At 39.0% G+C, this 18446-nt stretch overlaps 2 protein-coding genes across 4 annotated transcripts in view; both read right to left on the reverse strand.

Annotated features, from left to right (window-relative positions):
• kif19 (kinesin family member 19) overlaps positions 1–9651 on the reverse strand; it is a 33160-nt gene extending 23509 nt beyond the window's left edge. The window contains exons 1-2 of one of the 2 annotated variants that reach the window (XM_017433717.3): positions 9485–9607; positions 6681–6761 (exon numbers count right to left, since the gene is read on the reverse strand). In XM_017433717.3, the coding sequence (XP_017289206.1) occupies positions 6681–6761; positions 9485–9523 (120 nt within the window). In that variant the 5' untranslated portion in view covers positions 9524–9607. Of the gene's footprint in view, positions 1–6680; positions 6762–9484 lie in introns of both variants that reach the window. The other variant, XM_017433725.3, reaches the window with a different exon arrangement.
• Positions 9652–11486: 1835 nt separating this feature from the next.
• ttyh2 (tweety family member 2) overlaps positions 11487–18446 on the reverse strand; it is a 57767-nt gene continuing 50807 nt past the window's right edge. The window contains exons 9-15 of one of the 2 annotated variants that reach the window (XM_017439512.3): positions 17133–17225; positions 16942–17034; positions 16219–16361; positions 15183–15368; positions 15021–15099; positions 14161–14187; positions 11487–12802 (exon numbers count right to left, since the gene is read on the reverse strand). In XM_017439512.3, coding sequence (XP_017295001.1) covers positions 12722–12802; positions 14161–14187; positions 15021–15099; positions 15183–15368; positions 16219–16361; positions 16942–17034; positions 17133–17225 — 702 coding nt within the window. In that variant the 3' untranslated portion in view covers positions 11487–12721. The remainder of the gene's footprint in view (positions 12803–14160; positions 14188–15020; positions 15100–15182; positions 15369–16218; positions 16362–16941; positions 17035–17132; positions 17226–18446) is intronic. The other variant, XM_017439521.3, reaches the window with a different exon arrangement.

An 18446-nucleotide genomic window follows, 5' to 3' on the forward strand; every position in this document is an offset into this window, starting at 1 on the left:
AGTGTGCCAAAGGCAGAAAATTAGGATGCAAATGAAGGTGGAAAAACAACTTTAAAACATACTACAAAACAAATTTAACATTAAGGCTTTTTTTATGCCACTAAAACCTGAAACTGAACTTTTTTAGGGGATGAGGGGTTGATTTATTTTTTAAAAAAAAGGTTGAGAGCCACTTCTATAAATGTAATATATCAATGCATTCTTAAAGTCTGCAGTTTTTTTCTAAGGTAACAGCCATTCTCCAAGATAAATACCACAACATTTACCGATCTCTGTTCTATATGGTGCAAATGTCAGAGGTGTAAAACAGACTCGGCAGAGACCAGACAAAAAAAGATATTTATGCATTTTCATCCCAAACTGAATTCTTGCAGGTTTCTGTGGCAACTCACTACATATAGTCACTGTTGCTGCACAGCATTGTATTGTAATGTTATTAACAATAAATGCAGTTATAATGTCCATCATAACCTGTCATTCAATCTTGCCAGGTTCAAAAAGATCCCACTTTGAAAACTGAGTCTAGGTAACTTTGATAACCTTATATTCTGTGAGACTAACTGAAGAAATGTTGTCATATTGAGAGACAACATTCAAACATTTGGTTGAGTTTGTATTCTATGGTGATAGGTAACAACATGTACAACATAATACTTCTTTTCTTATTGTTAGGAACAAATCAGCTCAGCTTAAACATGTTGGTCCATTAAAGGATACTGTGTCAACAGTTTTGTTTTGCTTCATCTGAGGAGCAAAACTTCCCTTTGGTCCCTGATCTGGTTTAATAAACCAATGGGTCTGTTATGCTTTTTTTCAACTATTAAACAAGCTTCAGAGTTCCCTCTCTGGATATACTGATTAAGATCAAAACTTCTTAAAGCTCACGAAGCTCACATTGAGTTTGTACAGTTTTTAACAGAAGTGTGAGGTCATTGGTTTGTATTTGGAGCCTTAGGAAAAAACACTTCTTACTTTCTCACTATAATAATGTTACAGGCTGTGGTTTGAAGGCCGTTTTCTTCTCTCCAACACTGGCCTACATTTTCCCATAACAAATAGTGAGTTGGATGAGATATTAGCAGCTCTGCTTGTTAAACCTGCTGATGTTCTGACACTAGAACTGAGAAAAAGTGATGGTGTGATTCTCAGACTTTTACAGCTGTGAGAAGTAGATTTAAAGGCTTTTCTTTTTGACACTGATGGTTTCTTCAGTGGTTCGGTCTGACATCTGCTAATGTCAAAGCTGTGTACATCTGCATTTGGGATTTTGAAAGATTTTTAAAACAGTTATTGTTTCATTTAGTTTTTACTTATGATAAATTCTGGATACAAAACTTCATAACAAGATTTAAAAAAGACAGATAATGACAGAGTTCTGATCCACTACCATGACGAGTGCTAGGAAGGATTGGTTATTTTCCCATTTTTGCAGTATTTTTTAATAAAAGGTTGGGTTGCACTACTTCCTGCTTAGGCATTATCCTTAAACACTTCCACTGTGTGCAGCATTAGAAGGTGCTGTCATTTTGGGAGTGCCGTGGATGAACTCTACCACAAAAACAACTATGTTTTTGCCTTTGTTTATTATGACTCAAATACTGAAAGACCCCATAGAGACCGAGTCCCATTAGACCCCTAAAAGCCAACGCAGACCTGTGGGTTTTTACTGTAAACACCTCAGTTTGAGCTCCACATATAAACACAGTAGTGTGTTTTTGATTTATTTCTCTTCCTTCTTTTCAGCACTCGCTCTTTCCCTCTCTTTTTACAAATTACGTTTTAATAAATTTGTTCCTTTCAACCTTTCATTAGGATTTGATTACTGTATGCGTCAGGGATACACTTAAGATGCTGTAGTGATGGTACTAAAGACCCGTCCCTGCCTGGCACCCATTAAACGTGGCCCATCCACAGCCCTGCGGCTGCTCTAGACTTCCTGCTTAAGAGGTATTATGTGGCCGGATCAAGGAACATTGTGCTCCTGATTCTGTGAGAAAAAACAGGCTGTGGGCAAATTAATGTGTTTTTGTGACAAATTTATCTTGCCAGCAAAATGAAGAACTTGTTATACTTTGATAACATGTGACAAAACAAAGAGATGAGGTTAGAAACCTCCCTGCAGTAGTTTTTTCCCCCCTTTATTTCATCCCCCTTGTGGACTGTAATGACTCAAAACATGCCTGAGGGCAAAGCATGACGGAAACTATTTCCAGCTGCTCCAGCTTCATGTTTATTTGTTATGTGTTTTTAAATTAATCTAGCCCAGCACCGCATAGGAAAAAACCCAGCAGTAAGGCCAGAGGTGCCAGTCGAGGGAAATGGGTGTGTGAGAGCTGGTGGTCAGAACGAACAGCGGGCCACTCGCGCTTCGATTCTCCTCCAGAGGCCATTTGAGATGAGCTGCCACACTCTGTCCTCGCATCACAGCCAAGAGTTTTAAAGCAGAGAGGGCGCTGAAAGCTGAGTCCCGCACAAACACACGCAGAGGCACTCAGGACGGCCATTGTTGCAAAGGAAGCATGAAGGGAGGAGAAAGGATCAGTCGGGTGCAGCAGAGAATCCCTCAGGGAACAAAACCGAGAGGTTGAGTCCAAGATAAGAAGAAAGGAAGGATAATCTCCTTCTCTGAAGCACACAGTCTTCTTGGATTGACATCTTAACCCAGTTTATGACCAAAGTTGCACTTGTTTCTATTTGGATTTTAAAGTGTAGCTTTCCTTCTTTCAAGCCACTGAGTTAAATACTACTGGTGCCACTTTTGATTCAGGTCCTCACTGTAGCTCTGTTTCTATATGTGGGGGTCAAATCTTCAGAGAGGATGTGACTATTTGTATTTCCTTTCCCTCTCCTGCGCAGACAGGACACTATTTAAACACTACATCTTGTTTGACTTGATACAAAATGAGCACTGATGTAGTTAAAACCAGATTTCTACTAAGCTAATGGTCACTTTCAGGCAAAATAAACTCTGCAACCAATAAGTTACATTTGAAATAAGAAATTGGTGCATGTTTATTAAAAATAAAACTGCTCAAACATCAGCTGATGTTTCCCATTACTTGGATACTTAATGAAGAGAGGTAGCTTTTGCTCTGAATGTAAAACTTTACTGAATTTAGTGTTTTGCTTTCGAATGGAGCAGCTTTTGCTGAACAGGACCAACTACTTACTATGCAAGCGGTCTCTAAGATGAAGGCAACTTGAATCTCCGTTCACTGGCAGACCATCCGCAGAGGCTGTCAGAAACTTTCCACTGAACACTCGAGTTGAGCTGCTTTGTATTCCACGTGGCCAGAAAATTAGCCGGTTATGTATAATGTAATCAAGCATACATATGTTTGGACCAAAAAGAAGATTGTTTATTGTTTTCAGTGGCTTAATTTCATACAAAAAAACCTACAAGCAAAATGCTACATAATTGTTTGATTAATGCTCAGTTGTGTGTTTATGTTTAGGAATAAATACACCAGGGGGAAGTTTTTTTTTTTAAATCTCTGCTTCTCTTGTTATAAAAAAAGACTTTCAAGTAGTCTGCTGTCTGCACAAAACAGCTCAGATATTGACTATGAAATGCTACCATCAATACTTTGTAAAACCATGTTTTTTTTTCTATACTGCAGTTACAGCCCAGGTTGTGCAGTTAAGCCAAGTTGAACAACTGATCCGTGTATTGATTATAACCGATTTACCTGTGGACCCAAAAATGAGACGACAGAAACAAGAAAAAAAAAAGACTTTGTTTTCTCATTTCTTCTATATGTAGGACTGTATGTGGTTCAAGAATAAAGAAAGAACAAACAAAAACCAATATGACCCTGGCTTTGTCTAGGCGTCTCCATGGAGACGAGGTCTCACGATAAAGCATTCCCCTCGGTGGGCGACATGGACAGACGAGTCCTGCTGAAAACATGATTAACAAGTCTGAGGTGCAAGTACAACGCTTCTTTCACAAAACGAGCAGAAACATTTAAAAGCATCGTTCTTACATCTACATATGTCTGAAAAAAAAACATGCTTTATTAGAGTACTGATGACAAATAGATAGAAGCTACTTTTCACCAACCTAAACAGAAAAAAAGCTATGAGGCCAGAAAAAAGTGTATTTTTTTTGTCATTTGAGCACAACTGGTAGTGGGATACCCCGGTCTGATCAGGTGTCTCATTCACAGGGCTGAGGGACTATCTATATCTCGAAAAGGCCAAAGTTAGCTCTGCTGTCAGCCTCTTAAGGCGCGACCTCTCACCTCTTGTGGCCTTTTATAATTAAGGTGAAAAGAAAATGCCGTCTGAGTCTTCAAAGACCAAAGCTAAGTTTGTTCTCAAGAGAACCATTTAGAAAGTAAACACAAACTACCTGTTTACTACCAGTGAGTTTTTATAAATACTAAAGTGTCAAAATAAAGTTTCGGACCTTGGTGTAAATCTGCAGCTGAATATTTTTAGATAGGAGCATTAAAGGTTTAATCTGACCTGACTGTTATAATTCTGACTCTTTTATGATACGATCTGAGTCATCTTATTCGTAAGCCGCCTCACCAGCAGTTCTAACCAGTGTACTTCTACCTCAAACCCATTGAGGATAAGATGCCTTCAGCTTGTCCAGTGAGGAGAGAACAATAAAGAGCAGGTGGCAGAGGGTTTAACCTGAGCTAAAACCAATCCCATGAGCTCATCTCCACAGACTTAGCCAGCTTTGAGTAGTCTGCTTTCTGCCAGGACTGCCAGATCTGGCTACTCCCATCCAGTCAGCCAAGTCAGCCATCAGTAGCCTAATCTGTCTGAGCCATATGGTCCTCACATGTCCACTGTCTCACAAACAAAGTAATTACTACATGAGTCTTATAAGTTAGAGCTCGTGTTTAGAAAGGTACAGTTTGTTTGAGAAATTGTGTGTATTGTTTGCATGGTTCTATCTGTTTAAGAGTTTTATCTGTGGAGGCGGTAAACAGACTCGGCTTCCTACAGAACTAGAATCCGCAGCATCCTTACGTCGGTGTGAACTCCCTCACCAACCTCGCTATTCAGGTGAGGACAGCCCAGATAAACCTGTAGGTAAAAAAAAAAACAAGATTCCCTAAATCCTTCAGTCACAATAACAAGTGGGCATTTTAAGCTCCAGTAATCCGTTACAGTAAACGTGCCTGAGTGGACCTGATATAACCCGTCACAGACCGAACGACCTGAGATCTCTGCAGACAAGCTACACCAAACACTGCGCTTTTTGGGAATAAAATCAACACAACACAGCGAGTCGCACTGAAGACACGGAGTGTGTTTTCTAGCTGAGTTTTAGTCGAGGTGGAGACAATAACAAAACCTTATGGGGGCTGTGTCGGCACCATAACTACCTTCCTGTTGTTATGCTCTAATCCCCCTGAGTCCAAGCTTGTTTTAATGATGTCATGGCAGACAGAAGTGCTGATGTTGTACCTAAGGTATAATTAAATTACGTCTTCTGATAAACAAGTCAGATCTCAGTGTGGTGGATTAGCTGCTTCTAGAAGTTCTTTTCAATAACTTCCATCAAAAAAACAAGAAAAACCCACAAATATTCACACCCTTCAACAAACACAACAGCCCTTCATCCACCACTTGTCACTTACAACAAAAGAAAGCTGCGTCACTCGGAGTTCTTTCTACTTTTTTTGACGTTGTCTTGGTTAAGAAAAGCTGCCCACCACCAGCAGGCACACAAATGTTTAAATGAGCCTCCGCTGAGTGAGGAAACACCTCTGCAGGTTCTCAGTCACGATGCTCATTAGCCTGCAGTGCCTTCATCATCATTCCACATCTTGCTAAATGGTCTCCAAGGGGGACCAGTTGAAAGTAAAAAGCTAGTGGTAAATACGGCCCTCGTGGAGCTCGCGCATATGGTACTTTCCTCTCAGATCACACCATAACAACCTGCGTAAATACATATAGGATCTGCTGTTTGTTTCAGTGCATTATGTACACCTTTTTTAATTTTTGACTGACTTTCTTAGAATGTATTTGCTCATTTAGTTCACAAGAAAGATAAAAAAAGAAGTGCAACAACAAATACTGGAGCAAAAATCTAGTTATAGATTTATTTGAATAAAACAAAATGTCTGATTTTATAGCAGGTAATGATGTTGAATTACCTCACCTAATAACATCTAATCTCTAATTCTTATTATGCGGCATCCTATTAGTCATAATTGGTGAATAATATTCTCTCCTAGCGAAATTAATCATAACAAAAAATAATTACCAGTTGCTCCTAAGACATCAACTTTCTGTTTATGTTCGGCAAATGTGCTGAACTGTCATCAGCATTAATGTGAAACATTAGAAGTCCTCCAGATTTCTGCAGTTGTTGACATGGAAATAACCTCAACCATCCATTGCTGCAAAGCTTTCACATGTTAGCTTATAGACTGATTTCCTTCTTTCCAATTGTTATAAAGGTCACACTCGGCTCTGACTCATCCGGCATCCACTCACAAATTAAATGTGACATTTGAGCTTTACAAACAAGTTTTAAAAAGAGCTGCTGCCATCACCGAGGGCCCCACAGATACCTTATCTCTGCAGGCTCGTGACAGGCAGGAAGGATATGAAAACAAAGACAACAGCTTTCTCCCACACAAACACAAACTGACCCCATCAGTCACCCGAGCGCACACAGAGATAAGCGCAGAAAGGGACGGCCGGCTCACCTGGTCGTCCACTCTGTGGGCCACAATGGTGGCCCCCTCCTCCTGCTCGGCATCGCTGAGGGGTCGGATCCTCAAGGCAACCTGCAACAAACGGCACACATCCATTCAGCCTTGAATTTCATCAATGCAGAGAACACGAATTTAGTGAATGTAGAGGTGGAAAAACTCCACCTCTGCCTTGATGGGAAACAATAACACTAGAGCACGATCCTTCTTGTCCATCTATAAAAATCACGTCTGAGTCAGAGTTCATTTGCCTGATATTACACTTGAGGATAGAAACATTCTGATTTCTGCATGTTAAAATTGCTCATAGCTTAATGAAATCTTGATGCAAGAAAAAAAAACTGCCTTATTTGTTGACTGTGGAGCGTGAGCTTCTCTGAGTTATAAAAAGGGAACTCGTTTAGCTTTTAAGCATCATGTTATAGGAAAGCAGAACAGGTGAGGAATCTTTTCAGTGCCCTGGAAGGAGCTTTGTGAAGTCTTAAATATTGTCCCTAGATTTCATCATGGATGTTCCTTCAGCAGAATGCATAAATTACCAACAAAAAAAGGAAACGTAACAAAAGATGCCAGCATGTTACACAAAAAGAGTTTCATAATAGCCCAGTTTCTTAAAGTAATACAAAAAAACAACTGAGCACTGTTTCAAATGTCAAATAATACAGAATTTTATCCTATACAGCTTGATAATGAGAACCAATCATATGTATTTCTTCCTAGCTTATCCCTTTTGAAAGTTTCCAAAGGAAAATGGTGCACATTAGTTTCATTTTAACATTTTCTTTTTCTGTTTAATACCCAGCCTCACAGAAAACAGATCAAATGAACTGAAAACTAGTTGCCCTCATCTGCTTGCAGCAGATAGAAATATGTGATAAAAGTATTTTATAAAATAAGAAACTACACGTGTGACTGTGGCTTGTGCCGCAGAGCGCCTGGAGCAGTTAGCCGGGTTCAAAAAGGCACTTTGTGAAAATTGTTTCGAATAAAAGCCACCTGCAGCTGCAGGGTGTAAATTATGAACAATGAATAGCTCCGAGCTGATCCATTTCCACTAAAATATTCCAAGGTAAATGGCTTTTAATATTAATAAAACTAGATACTAACAGAATGAGGTGGGTTGATCAAAACAATCAAATGCGCCTGCAATAAGGAGAAATAAGTGTACTCTGAATTTTGACCACGTTCCTTTTAACAATCGTAGTATTTCTGACCTAACTCAGTTTCACAACGGCACCAGATGGCAATAATAAGGTCGCTCCTCTGTCAGCACCTTGTAGGTTTATTACACGCTGGACAAGAGAGACCAAGGCAGCTGAAAGTGCCACTTCAATAATTTAGGTGTGTGCAGCAGAACACGTTTTGGCAGGCTGTGCGAGGGGAAATTGAACGTATAATACCAACAGCGGATGCTATTAGGAGACGTAATGAAAAAAAACACATAATACTAAAATAACTACAGGAAGAAAATAGGAGGAACAAAGTAGCGGACACATTCATCTTCTTCTTATTGAGCCTCTGATGTGATGAAGGTGGCTTCCAGCTCGCTATTATAATAACAGACTTTATTAAGTTTATTAAAGTTAAAATTAGATAATGGTTTGAATTATGTGGGATGGAAGGAAAGGCTGGACCCAGCCTAATTAAAACTTGGATCCTCCAAAAAAGGGAGGGTTGAATTTCTATATTCCAGCCTTTTAAAACTTTATTTCTTATATTTAAACAGTGAAGAATCTGATATTATAATTCTGTTTTCTGTTCAGTTTGCATTTTGGTTAATAAAAGGTGATTTATGTTATCTAGTTCTTCAGAAGTTAAGTTTTAACTAACACAGGGGTCTTCAACCTGTGGTTCTTTGTAGCTTTAACTAAAACTAACATGGAGGTCAACAATATTTATATTTATAACCATGACAGAAACACAACAGAAATACGTGGGAACTTATTCTGATTATACTAAGAATTAGAGTTAACTGTCTTCTTTAGTGTGAAAAGGAGCAGGAATGTTTCTTTTGACTGAACTAAGACGTGTTTCTTTCTTAGGTTCCTGTAGTTTATCAGATTATTGAAGCATTAATTCCTGTCTTCTGTGATCAGAGCAGAAGAAATAAAAATAAATTAGTTATTAAGCCCTCCCCCTCTCCCCTTCAAAACCCCACAAACCTGTCAGCCATTAGGGCAAACAGAAGTGCTTTAAGCTCTCAGTCTGATCATAACTTTTTATATCATTCATAAACATTTCTCCTTTAATTTATCAGTTGAACACAGTGTTGGATTTGGGTGAATGCAGATTTATTGCGAAGAATGGCTGACAAAATCTGTATTATACTGAATTTATGACCAAATTCTCCCGCGCTCTCTGCCTTTTTTAATGAGAACTGAGACGCAGATCTGCTGTAAATGCAGTTTGGTAATAAGATCTCCCTCTTTATTATGCTGATGTTTGGGACATTGCGTAGCTCTGATCTCGGATGCTGAAAGTCTGTTTTGCTCCGAGATCAGAGATAATTGTGTTTTATGTGGACTGAATGTGATTTAACGTAATCTATGTCTATGGCAGAGCTGGTAAACACTGGAGAAATGTGTTTGTATTGACTTGGATTGCTTTCATGAGAAAATAAAACACTGAATTAGAGGTCAAATGGTGCATAGAAAACACAATTATAATTATTATTATTTAATTAATCTGAGCTGTATTTAGTGTTCAGAGTGTTGACCTCTCTGCCAAACAGCTTCTAACTAATGCACCTCCTAAAGATGTCCCAGCTCAGGTTAACAGCATTAAAATGTCAAACTCACAGTCAGCTGCTGGTCTTTGGAGTCTCCCGTGTCCTTCATGGTCCAAATGAGTCCAGATGAAGGGGGACGAGCATCAGCAGCGGACCGAACGCTGGACCATCCCGCTCCTGCATCCACCTGCCCCTAAAAAGCTCCCATCCACGGCTGACAACTGACGTCTGCTGCCCCCCCCCNTCAGCGCTCACTTTCTGACTGTAGTTCATTATTCAAGAGGTGTCCTGCTTCTCTACCACCTAAGTGTGCCCCTTTTACTTTTTATTTATTTTTTTATTTTAACAAGCCTACAACCTTGTCGTTTTTTCTTGTTTGTTTAGTTTACGGACAGCTGCCCTGTCTCTGTGGGCGCTCCACGCAGCAGCTTCGGAAACACGAGAGTAAAAATTCATCCGCCTCCGTCACGAAAAAACAAAAAACAAAAAAAACAAGACAGGTGACGGTACTTCCCCGTGTCCTGTCCTGTCCTGTCCTGTCCTCTGTGTCCTGTGTCCTCCCTGCTCCTCTCCGCCGCTGCAATTTTCGTTTTTACCTGCGCGTGCTTGTGTGTGTGTTTTTTTGTTTGCGCACGCGCGCGCGCGTTGTCCCTGGAGACCTGCAGCAGCGCGCGTTCGCTTCGCTCGCGGCGTTAGCAAGGCAGCTACTGTAAACAATCATAGCCCACTTCCGATTGTAAAATAAAACACCGACCACACTGACCCCCTTTTTTTTTTTAAACACAACCAAAACATACATTATTTATCTTATTTTCCAAGCTGAAGTTTTCCATAAAAATATTAAAAAGACAGCTAAATTAACTATCATGGCTTAATCTAAAGAATCACAGAAAACTGTTGTGTCAATTTTTTTGTTTAAATGCTTACTATGAAAACCCATTTCTGCCACTCTGAGGGAAAATAAAGTTCCTCCAAGTCAAGATATTAGATAAAATCTCCAGATTATGACTTAGCATCTTTTTATTATGACAGCATCTCATCACTATAACATACAATCTCAAAATTATGACTTCTCTCATAACTGAGGTGTCTCATTATTATGACTTAGCAACTTGTAATTAGATATCATTTCATAATTATGACTTAGTATATCATAATTAGCATCTCATAATTATGACTTCTCTCATAACTGACATATCTATAATTGTGACTTAGCGTCTCCATAATTTTGACTTAATTCAGTTAAGTTTATTTATATAGCAGCAGTTCACAACAAGTCATCTCAGGGCACAGTATAAAAACTTAGCATCTCGTAATTATGACTTAGGATGTCAAACTTATGGCTTAGAGGATGTTTTGTTTTCATCAAAGTGGCAGAAATGGGTTTCTATACTATTTTAGGTAGATTAAAAAGTTAAAATGTCATCCTTCATAAAAAAAAAAAACCTTACATAATATTCTTTCCTTACTGTAGTTCTGTAAGATGTTAGTGAGCAAGGAGATGGGTTGTACAATTTGTTGTAACATCAACAATTTGAAGACAGAAAACAGTCACAGTTAAACATACCTTTTATTTCTTATCATTACTGTTTGTTTAATTATACAAAATAAAAAAAGTTATACTTTTATATACAGTCACTTTATGGTTTAGATCTAAAACGTGTCAGCTAACAGGAAGAGCCTGAGCAGGTTTTTTTGGTGACACTATGCTGACATCTGCTGGATAAAACTAAATCAGCCGTTAAATCAAATTAAACTCACAGCAAACAATAGTTTCTAAGGAAAAACACCTAAAACGCTTAATAAAAAATATATATTTATCATCTTTGTGGTTGTCTACACTGATGGCTAACCAAATGTAGAGCGCCAAGATAAACAAAAAAATAAATTAAATTTGTTTGGTAGCACTGAGAACGACTAAAATACATCTAAAATAAAATGTGGTCACATTTATTTATTGCTTTTAGACAAGAGTTTTTAAGTCTTTATACCTAAACTAAAAATAGAAGCTAAAAGTGCCTAAAATGATCAAATCCAAGTGTTTTCACAAAAAATAAATAAAAACTCATTGATTTGTATTCAAAGCTGGTTTATTCAACTCACATTTAGACCCTTCGGTTTCGGGTCACACACAAAATAAAGCACCGCTTTCAGTGCCTTTACAGTGTAACATGCTAAAAAAATATTAATAATTAACACTGCATGGAAATAAAATCTTAAAAGAAAAAAAACATATTGTTAATTATTTTTAAAAAGTGCTGTTTGGAAAGCTTGATTTAGAAAAAAAAGGGACCAGAATGTTATTAATCATAGCTAAAACATCACAGCTTCCCAAGTTCTGACAGAAACAACAGATTTGTTCGTTTTGGTTGGATTAGAATGAATGAGCTGCTGCAAAATACAAAATAAAAGTGATTTTATGTGATTTTATGTGACACTGCCACACAAAACTAGAATTTTTTTTTTTTTTAAAAAAGGGCACAAAATTTGAACAAATCTAAATGAAATTAAACAACAGTCTGTTTTGTACAGTTTATTTACAGAAGCTGTGGTCTCGTAAAGCTCCTCTTCTGTGTGAGAATTCCAGATAAATTGTTCTTCACCGTTCCCTCCCTCAGTGTGCTGTCAGTGCTCGGTTTGTGCTTCAGAAATATCCAACATGTAGGAAACGTGTCGTGTTCACATTTTAATCTTTGGAGACCTGAATGTAAATCGTGAGAAGGAATCCACAAAGCTTGGAAGAGGGACGAGCAGAAAAACCGTTTTACAGTAAAATACTGAGATTTTTCACATTTTTGTGCCATTTAACACAAGAAAAGCTGAGCGGGTTAAAAAAAAAGTTAAGCAAGTTCTTTAAAGTTACAGTTTGGGCGTTTTAGAAGCGATGATCTGTCAGATAGTTCTCAGTATTTAGTACCTTTTCAGCAGAGATATCAGTCTTTGAGCATGGAGCCAAACAAAGGCCTGTTTGTTTTCATTTATCGAGCTCATAGAGTCAGCACCGTCGGCCATCGTTTGACTCGCCTGGAGGAAGACTCCGTGCCAACTATCTGACAGAACATTACTCCAAAAATGACCAGACTATCCGAAGAGGCAGATGTGTCAGCTAGAAGCTTTAAATACTGAAAAGAACAGTACAAATGTTTTGTTTTTGTTGCGTTTTTTTTCCTGTCGACCTGGAAGTGCACAGGCTGGACTTCTGGACTGACTGGATTTTGTCTTTGTGACGCTTCTGACAGCCACAAAGTCCTGCTTTTTTTTTTGAGGGAAAGTGACGCTGCTTCCCACCTTGAACAAGTAAAGAAGTCTATGCTTGGAAGTCGCTTCCAAAGTGTCTACTCTGTTCTTCGGTCATGGACAGGTAGGTGGCCCTCATAGTGGGGGAGTACTGTGGAGGAAAGACAAACAGACATACAGAGATGATTAAACAGCCATTTTGTGGGTTCATCTACAGTACGGACTGAGCACAGTAATCATTTAAAACAACAAAAAGGAATAGTCCACTGAAAATTTATCCTTTGAGAATAAAATTTATGCTCACACTTTATCTCTTGCTGCTGAAAGGCGAAGGCAGACTGTGTTTTTGGCTGCGACTAAGTGTGTGCGTGAGTGAGGGTAACCACAATAACTCGTGAAATATTAAACAAATTTAAATGAAACTTAAAGAAAGGAATCATAGAATAAACATCTACGACTGATTAACTTTTAGAGCCATATTAAAACCACTCAAATGTCTGTAACTCAGTCAGTTTTACAGATATTGAGCTAAAATTTGGTGTGGTAGTGGCTGAGAGTCACTCCCAACACACATTCTGAGCACTAACAGATTGATCTTTGTTTCATATTTTGACATTAGTTATTTGGAGTCAAGCCGCCGCAAGCAACTAATTTCAGAAAACACAGAAATTACAATAATTCCATCATTTTTTTTTTGTTTTTTTACAAATATTGTGTAAAGATTTGGTGTGGTAGTAGCTGAGAGTCATACAGAATACTCTCTAAGTGCTACTTATTGTACAAACTCCTGGCTTCAATGTTTAGCATTAGCTGTTGGAGTCAACCCTGTTTGTTATCAAAAATTCTCATAAATTGCTTGATAAATTCTGATGAAACTTGCAGAAATTAACCACAGGATGAGCACCGACACCTGGATAACATTTGGGGTCAGTCTAATTCAAGAAGGCTGCCACAGTCAATCCACATTAGCCTATAAAATGTCTATAACTCAATCAGTTTTATAGATGTTGAAATAAACTCTCACGTGACTGAGATTCAGTCACAAAATTAACATTATTCTAACATTTCTCAGATCTTAGTCTAAACCTCCGACATGACAGGCAGTGGGAGATGTACAGTTCTTTAATTTCAGTGGAATATTACTTTCAAAATCAACCCCTTCCATTCATGAACACGTCTCAGATATAATATTTTTTACAGCCATTAAAAATTCTGCCTGCAGCACAAGCTGCAGGTTTGAGTGACTGGAAGAAGACTGCTGCATGCATAGTGGGAGCTACCTGAGAGGACAAACCACAGTACCACCCTGTGAACACCAGGGGGCAGACAAAACCTTTGATATGAGGGGAAACAATGTCTGAAATGAGGACAGCAGGTTTTGGGGTTGAGAGCCATGCCGAACAGGAAAAAAACTGCACAGGAACCAAAATGATATGAAGTGAAGATACTGTACAACAGAGGAAAAGGAAGGGAGAGTTAATCCTGAGGAGAAGCAAAAAAAAGACTTACTCGATGTCTATACGGCTGAGAGTATATCTCCAAAAGTTGATAAAAGAAAAGAGGGAAACAGAAATAAAAGATACAAACACATACATGACAAACAAACAAATAAAAAACATACATAAAAGAAGCTGTTAGCTGAAAATGGCTGCATGATGCTGCACAGTTGTAGTCATGGAGCAGACTTTGAATATGCATCACCTGCTGGTGTTCATTAACAACAAAAACTAATTACATATTCTGTTTTATGTGTAGTTAGAACTACAATTTAATACTAACAATGCATAAACTTATACATACAGCTAAACCTTTTCATACACCAACAAACTCAATAAGAAAAAAAAGAGGTTTTATGTGTGTATATCCTTCAACTAAATGCTACTCTGACAGGCATTTACCAATGCAGCTACCTGGATGTGTTTAAAAGGCTGGGCCTAATGAAAATTTAATTCAAAACGTTTCTATTCTTATCCCTGTGACAGCAAGGGACAAGCAGCCCAGCAGTGTGTAAAGAATCTTTTGTGACAACAGTCAAATAGTTGAAACCTGCATCTTGTCTGGAAAAAAAAGGAGCCTGAGAGGTTAAATAGTGTTCCAGCTAAATTAAATATTACAACATTAACTCTTCTCTCTTTGCTTTGGCACTACAAGTCAGCAGAGAAAGGCACGGTGACTTGCTAAATGCAATGAGGTTTCCAAGAAAAGAAAAAGAAAAGGTGGACTTTACATTTCCGTGATGTGAAGGTTAGTATTAAAAAAAGAAAGTAATCTGCAAAACTGCAAACTTCAGAGGTAATAAAAGGCTGCATGTTTAAGCTTTAAGAGAAGTAACTTTATTTGAAGGACTTTATTTCTGGGACCCAACGCACCGAGGGCGGCGGGGAGCCTCGTCCTATCAGAGGCACGTTTTCGTACCGCGGGTTTCCTCCAAAAAGAGCCGTTTGGTTCCTGCAAGAAGAACGGCAACTTAAACGCTTTAAACTGAGCTCATAAATGAATGAATGAAGCTGCGATGCTCGTCTCCCACTCACATGTACTCAGGCATGGGGGCGTTGGAGACGGCGGGGGCGGGCGGGTGCAGGCTGGTCTGGCTGCCCATGCTGCTGCTGTAGCTGCAGAAGCTGTGCATGTTGGTGTGGTTGGGGTTCTGGGAGCCCATCCTTCTCGCTCGTGGGTTGAACGGGTCCTCCTCGTCAATGTCATCATAATCTCGTTCTCTGAATGTGGCAGATGAATTATTTAAGGAGAGGAAAAACTTTACACTCAATGAGAGACCTTGGAGGAGAGCTTATCGCCTGCCACCTTTCACTCCAGGGTTTAGACAGAGATCATCTCATTTTGGTCACACCTGGACTCCAACAGTTAACGCCAACGATACTGCCCAATGTGATGCACTCAAAGTAAGTCTTGGGATGATGTTCAACTAATATTACACCAGCTTTTAGCTCAATGTATGTAAAATTGGTTGAGTTGTAGTCATTTCTGTGATTTCTAAGGTCAGTTGGCTATGGTGGCCATCCTGAATTGGGTTGCAGATTTTAACCCAATGTTTATTTTCTGAATGTGTTACTAAAATTTACCCAGTGGTTCATCAAATAATTAGCTCACAGAGTTAATGGTAAAGCTTCATATACAGATCTCACATGATCAGCTAGTGCTCAAAGTATGTATTGTGGATGAGTCTCAGCTACTACCACACTCAAATTTAGCCAATTTTGTGTTTGTGAAAACTGCTCTGCTGCGGCAGCAATTTTGACATTTTCATTCGGGTTGACTCCAAATGTTAATCAGTTGTACTGTTCATGTTCATCTAATGACCAATTTCTGAATGTTTTATTAAAATCCAGTCTGCGATCCACAAGATATTTTTCCAAACGGTACAGACGAAAACATTTCGCCTTCAGCACCAAGCTACCACAGCAGAATTTACATTTGCGGTTAGCAGTCGGGGCCATTTGTACAAGAAATATTCATACACATGCATGGGTTGGTTTAAACAGTACACTCTTTGCTGAATGCTAAAACGAGGGCGCTCAGGCAGGAAGACATGGGCAGCAACAACCTGACCTGCTGGCAATTTGTCTCCATGCCCTGGGAATGGCACACAGCATTACAGTGAAGGCACAGGCTGCAAGGCTGGAGAAGAGGCACAGATACAGCACGCCCTCCACCCCGTCGTAGCACACCCCCACCATCGCATCCAGGTAGTCCTACGGAGGACAAATGGCTCATATTAATATCAACAAAAGACAAACTGGGTTGTTTGAGGTCATACCAGATAATCGAAAACAAGAGTTAAAAGACAAGTTTATTGAAAGGAACTAAACTTAAAGGGGCAGTCATGTCATTTTGGAAGTGATATTTTATCAGACCTGATCAGTCAGAGCATCAAGTGTGAAGAAAGAGGCAAAAGTCTTCATCAAGAATAGATTAATGGCTAGCTAAACAAGGGCCAGATTTTTTTTTTGTTTTTCAGTTTTTTAAATCAACTCTTTCTCAAAAATCTCAAATCATTATGAAAGAGCTAATGGTCATCTTTACTCTTTAGAATGACACCGTTTGTTTAGTTTGTTGCTGTTTTCTCAACCGAACATGAGTGTAAGAGCAGCGAGACTACACTGTGTGCAGATGGGGCCGAGGCTGGAATGCATTTTTGCAGTCCTTTAGTTTTTCCTGGCTCTGCTCTGCTTCTAGTCGCAGTTTAAATGTCAAATCCTGCACGGACACGTACTTTTAAGCTGGCCTACAGTTTGCAACGTGGCAACGCCAATTAAGCTTTAGCGAGCAAACCTTGTTGAGCCCCCTGCAGTCCAGCAGGGCGGTGAGCTGATGCAGGCTGGCCTCGGAGGAGTTGAGCAAACGCTGGATACCCAGTAAATCTCTCTGTGTGGAGAGGTCGTGTCATTGGAAAAACGCTACAGCAATTATTTATTTTGGAACAATCCTCCGACACGACACTGAAAACAGCCTCACGGCAGTACCTCGGCTGTAGGAAAGAGAGGCACGGCGAACTGCAGCAGGCCCTGGATCTGGATCTGCATGGTGGTCAGAGACCTCTGGAAGATGGTCAGAGGCTGCAAAGGAAAAAAAAGACTGCATGTGAAGAGCATGCAAATGAGGTGTAGAACTGATTTTAATAATGTCTTAAGGGTTGAATGGTAGTGGCAGTCTGCATAAGTAATGCAAAGTAATATAAAACAACATATACGCATATATCTATATCCTAAATGTTATTTGTGTGGTTCCATAGTTGAAAAATCAGTAAATAGTGGATTATACCATGAAGTTCTCATGTGCTAATGTGCTAATAAGTGCTAATAAACTAAAGTATTAGGTTTGTTAGAACATGACTGAAATATATTTATTTTAATACCATGTTTTACCTTTTATAAATACCTTTTTACTGTTGGAGGTTCTACCTCCACTCAGATAAATCATTAATGATACACATTAGCTGTGACCAGGGGTGGAAATTAGCACCCTCCACCGGCCAAATGCGGGTAAATATTTGAAGTGGCGGGTGAATTTGATCAACACACACGCCACTGTGGTGGGTTGGCAATTTGAACAGAATAGGTGTTATTTGTCCTCCTGACATATAGGGGGCAGCAATGTGCTCGAGTTGCTGCTGTTACGTCGAGCCGCGTTCCCCCATCAGATACGGTTCCCCCTGCGTCTCCGTAAATAATGACTTATCTATTAACAGAATTGTTTAGAGGGGCAAATATTTCTCATTAAAAAACCAAAAAAACATCATTCTTTTAAAAATAAAATGTGCTAATAATATCATAATACAGAGGAATAAACACAGGTAAGGAGTTGTTGGTAAATTATTTTTGTCCTGTGTTTTAGAGGGGGAACCGATTATTTCAGACAGCTGAAATAATTGGTTCTCCCCTGGTAACTTTTGCAAAAAAAGAACAAATGTCTCCAAATTCACAGGACTTGTTGTCCATGATAAGAGGAATAAACACAGTTAAAGACTTGTTGCTAAATTAACTGGTTGTTGTTGGACAATTAATGATCTAAACAACATTCAACCCGAATGTTATTTAGATAAAAGCGAAATACCACTTCAGGTGGAGAAAACTCGCATAAAAATATTACAACAGTTCACTGCAAACCCATATGATGCACTTGATCCACTGCAGATTACATGCAGTCTAACACCAATTAGGTGTTGTGATGAGAAGCTGTTTTATTTTCTGTTTTTCAAGAGTAGTCGAGGGAAGAACCGAAAGTTAAACAACGTTTTTTTTTAAACTAAATCAATGACGCCATGACGTCGGTCAGTG

The sequence above is a fragment of the Kryptolebias marmoratus genome, linkage group LG17 (genome assembly GCF_001649575.2).
Source record: "Kryptolebias marmoratus isolate JLee-2015 linkage group LG17, ASM164957v2, whole genome shotgun sequence".
Classification (NCBI taxonomy): domain Eukaryota; kingdom Metazoa; phylum Chordata; class Actinopteri; order Cyprinodontiformes; family Rivulidae; genus Kryptolebias; species Kryptolebias marmoratus.